We start from the raw sequence: 3,857 nt of genomic DNA, 5'->3' as shown, positions 1-3,857 counted from the left end.
GGCGGGGGGCGCGGCCGCGCGTCAGGCCGGGGCGGCGGCGGCGGCGGCAGCGGCCGCGGGCAGCGGATTGGGCAAGCTGCTGTGATTAAGGCGGAGGAGGGCGGCGCGCAGGCACCGGCGTGCGCCGGCACCAGCAGCACGGCCGCAGCTGGCGGCGGCGGCCGTGGCGGCGGCGGCGACGGCGGCGGGGCTGGCGCGCCGCGCGGCAAACGCAGGCGTGCAGGCTGAGGCCGCCCAATAGGGATGGCCCCTCGCTTCAATTGCAGCTGTTCACAAACAACTGGGCTCCTTTCTGTGCTGCAGATCAAGGCTTTGTGCTTAAAATGAGTCCTGCGTCCAGCTTGCCGCTGTGCATTGTCCTCTGCCTCGAGGTCGGCCGGTTGATTGCACGTTGTGGCCCGGCAGGGGTGGTCTATTGTTTTTGCACATATGCAACAGTGCGGTCAACACCCGCCGCTTTGGTGCATGCGCCCGGGTTGACACCTGCAGGGTTGGCCTAGGTTGGGTCGTGTGACCCGGAGATTTTATACCCGCCGAGCACCGTCCTTGATGCGGCTGGATTGCAAATGCGACTCGCCAATCGGCGCCCGCAGCGGCATGGTGCCGTGTGTCCCCCACCCGGAGCACTCGCACGCGGGGTGCTGCTTTTGGTGCCATCCACGCGCTTGGCGCGGGCGCCTGTCCGCTCCTTGTCGCTGCGGAGCAGTTGCAGCGCGTGCGCACCCCCTGCCTCGCGCTGCAGTTGTGCAGTTGGAACGTCTGTGGTGGCGCAGACTTGCGTTGCTTTGCTGCTGCTAATGAAGATAGCTGCATAACATACTGTGTGTCTACAAATGTATCCAGGATCAAAAAATCAATATCCGCTATGCGATTCCGAGCAGCACACACAGCAAGCATCTGGTTGCATTGCCTGGGGACATCGGATGCCACGTATCGTGTATTACAATATCATGTCATGTGTACATTCTGTATGCGGTCATATGTGACTGTATACGATACATGTTAATTTGGACATGCATGCATTCACCAAAAAACAGTAAAGGTGAGAGATGGCCCATCCATAAGAATCGCGAGGCGGCGGGACTGCGAATTGTGCATGACCACAAGCACAGCACGGTTTCCCCTTAATTGCGGGTGGCTTGCAAAACATGCACCGCTGGGTGCGAAAAGCGTGCGCCAGCTACCTGCGCACATGCAAGTTGCAGCCTGCGTGCTGCAGCCAGTGGCATGAGGCGCGCGCCCGCTGCAGGGGCGGTCAGCAGGGTAGGACGTCCTTCTGAACACAGGTGCGAACGACAGAGGGCGAATGCCCGCCTGAAATATGATTCAAGGGAATGAACCAAAGGCCGTAGCTGGTTCTCAGGGAAGTGCAGTCTCTGGCTTGTTTGGTTGAAAAACACTGCTGGAGGTGCGCGATGGGGTCTCAGGAGAGGAATGACAAATGCAATGCAAGCGTGGCTGCGGTCAAGACTCCTCCTGCTGATGGTGCAATTTGCAGTGATGCATGCCCGCACATTCAAAACATCGATGTGAGCACTCATCCTTCTGATTCACTCATGCGGATGATCTCAGATCAGGCCATCCGGCCCCAGATCACTCTTTGTAGTCGACGACGCCGCTGTCGCTGACCGCAAAGGAGGCCTCCCCCTCCGCTGTGCAAGCAAGGGAATGGTTGGGGAAGAGGGTGGGTGGGCGTGCTGGGTGCGGTCCCAGTCCGCAAACGGCGTGAGATTGTTGGGGAAGAGGGTGGGTGCGCCGCGCCGGCGGCCGCCGGTGCTGCGCAAACTGGCGGGCGGGCGAGCGAGCTGGGGGGAGCGGCCGCCCCGACGGCCAGCGCCGCCGGCTCCCCAGCACCTCGGCCTGACCCGTCAAGCCAGTGCCCAGGCGGGCCGCTGCCGGGCAGCGGACGCGCGGACGACCCCCGCCGGCCCTTGCCCGTCCCCGGGAAAAGGGCGACGGGCCGCTGCCCCAAACGGCCGCGTGCCCGCTCCTTTGCATCTAGCAGATTCCCTAAATGGACCGCCAAAGCTCTTAGGGGTTGGGGTTATGCGTCCGCTGCCCCAACAGCCCCTCGGCCGCTCACCCAGGCATGGTGAGTCGACCACCTTGACGATGCGCTGCTCTGCCTTGCCCTTTCGCAGGTACAGGCGCTGAGGGGGGAGTGTGTGAGTGTGTGTGTGTGTGTGTGTGTGTGTGTGTTGTGTGTGTGTGTGTATGTGTGCGCGCGCGTGTGTGTGTGTATGTGTGCGCGCGCGCAAGTTTGTGTACATGGCGGCGTGAGAGATGAGGTGGGGTGTGTGGTCGCGGACGGCTCGGTGGCGTGCGGCAGGCCTGCAACATAGTAGATCGGCTGCTCGTGGGGCGCCTGGGCGCAGCAAGCGGGCTCGAAGCGTCGGAGCTAGCTGGTGGCCCGGGGGCGCGGCGCACCTGGGTGCTCGCGTGCGCCAGCACGTGGCCGCTGCGGTTGCGGTTTGGGCGAGAGGGCGGCATGGTGGGGGGCGCCGAAAACGTTGGGTTGATGCTGGGGGAAGCGGGGGGTTGCCGCCGTGGCGAGCGAACGCAGCTTCGATTTTCCGCATGTCAGGTCTGCCCGCTTTAGCCAGCTGCCCGCTGCCGCATCAACGTTGGCAACGAGCATAATCCTATACAGCGGGCTTCTTGGGAGCGGCGACTACACATGAAACCACACTGCCCCTTCCCCCGTGCACCTGCCACTCATCCCCCCGCTACCTCCATGCTCAACCGACGCTTGCGGGGTTGCGACCCGCACCCACACCCCCCAAAACCAATTCCAAAACACAGTGCCCGCCCACCCCACGGGCTTCTTGGGGTCCTGCACGAAGGTCATGCCGCCGGCAGGGTCGGACTGCACCTGGTTGGTGATCACCACGGCTGATGGGTGGGGGAGGGGTGGGAGATGGGAGATGGGGGCTTAGAGTGAGGGTGGTGAATTGGTGTGTGTGTGTGTGTGTGTGTGTGTGTGAGTGTGTGTGTGTGTGAGAGAGAGAGAGAGAGAGAGAGAGAGAGGAAGGCCTTGGTCTTGTGGTTGAGGGCCGGGTGGGCAGGTTTGCCCGGTGCAGCACCAGCAGATCACGGACCGCGAGAGGGCGGCCAGCCCGGGCTCGAGGCAGCCCCGCTGGGGATTGGCGAGCGGCAGCGGCGGGGGCGGCGACGGCGGGGCGGCGGCGGCGGAAATGCGGGGGCGCGGGGGCCTGCGCGCGCACCTATATTGAATTCCTCGGAAAGCTGCCAGGCATTTGCATTGTTTGAGGGCGGGGGAGACGGCAACAGGAGGGGGCTGTGATGTGGTGGCGCGTCAATTGTGAGTGGGACGGTCAATGCCGCGCACGGCCGGCCGACATTTCATCATGATCAGCGACCTTGCTGGGTCGCCCCAGCCGCGCCGATGCATTCGAACGCCGCCGCTCCGACACAGCACCTCGCCATCCCCCCCCCCACCTTCTTGAGTGCCGCCATCATGACCCCCAGCTTCTGCTGCCGCTCACTCAGCTCCCCGCGGCCCACAAAGTCGGTCCTGCGGGGCCGCGAGCGTCGATTGCGCTGAGTCAGCGTGCGGCCGGGCGGGTCGGCACGGTCTCGAGGGAGCCCAAGGGTACGAGAGCAGTGGCCGCCGCGCACAGCATGGCCAGCGGCACACGTGCCCGGCTGAGCGCGTCATGCCAGTGCCTTTGCCCTGAGGGCTGCTGCGGCTCGCGGACCACATGAGCCCACTCAGACCACATCCCTGCTTTGACATGCGCGTGTGCGCGCATGCGCGCACGCGCGCACACACACACACACACACACACATAGTACCACATCGTCACTCTGTGCGACACGTGCCACCTCATATCAAT

General features: G+C 64.0%; 1 protein-coding gene across 1 annotated transcript; it reads right to left on the bottom strand.

Moving 5' to 3' along the window:
- Positions 1-1,593: 1,593 nt before the first annotated feature.
- On the bottom strand, positions 1,594-2,490 carry MNEG_14911 (putative DNA repair protein RAD51; the record flags this gene model as incomplete). Its single annotated transcript, XM_014036618.1, has 3 exons — positions 1,594-1,652; positions 2,084-2,150; positions 2,428-2,490. The coding sequence occupies 3 exons, from the start codon at positions 2,488-2,490 to the stop codon at positions 1,594-1,596; spliced, it is 189 nt and encodes a 62-aa protein (XP_013892072.1).
- Between the last annotated feature and the right edge of the window lie 1,367 nt (positions 2,491-3,857).

This window comes from Monoraphidium neglectum (assembly GCF_000611645.1).
Source record: "Monoraphidium neglectum strain SAG 48.87 unplaced genomic scaffold scaffold04871, whole genome shotgun sequence".
Taxonomy (NCBI): Eukaryota; Viridiplantae; Chlorophyta; class Chlorophyceae; order Sphaeropleales; family Selenastraceae; genus Monoraphidium; species Monoraphidium neglectum.
This window is presented reverse-complemented; position numbering and strand designations above follow the sequence as displayed.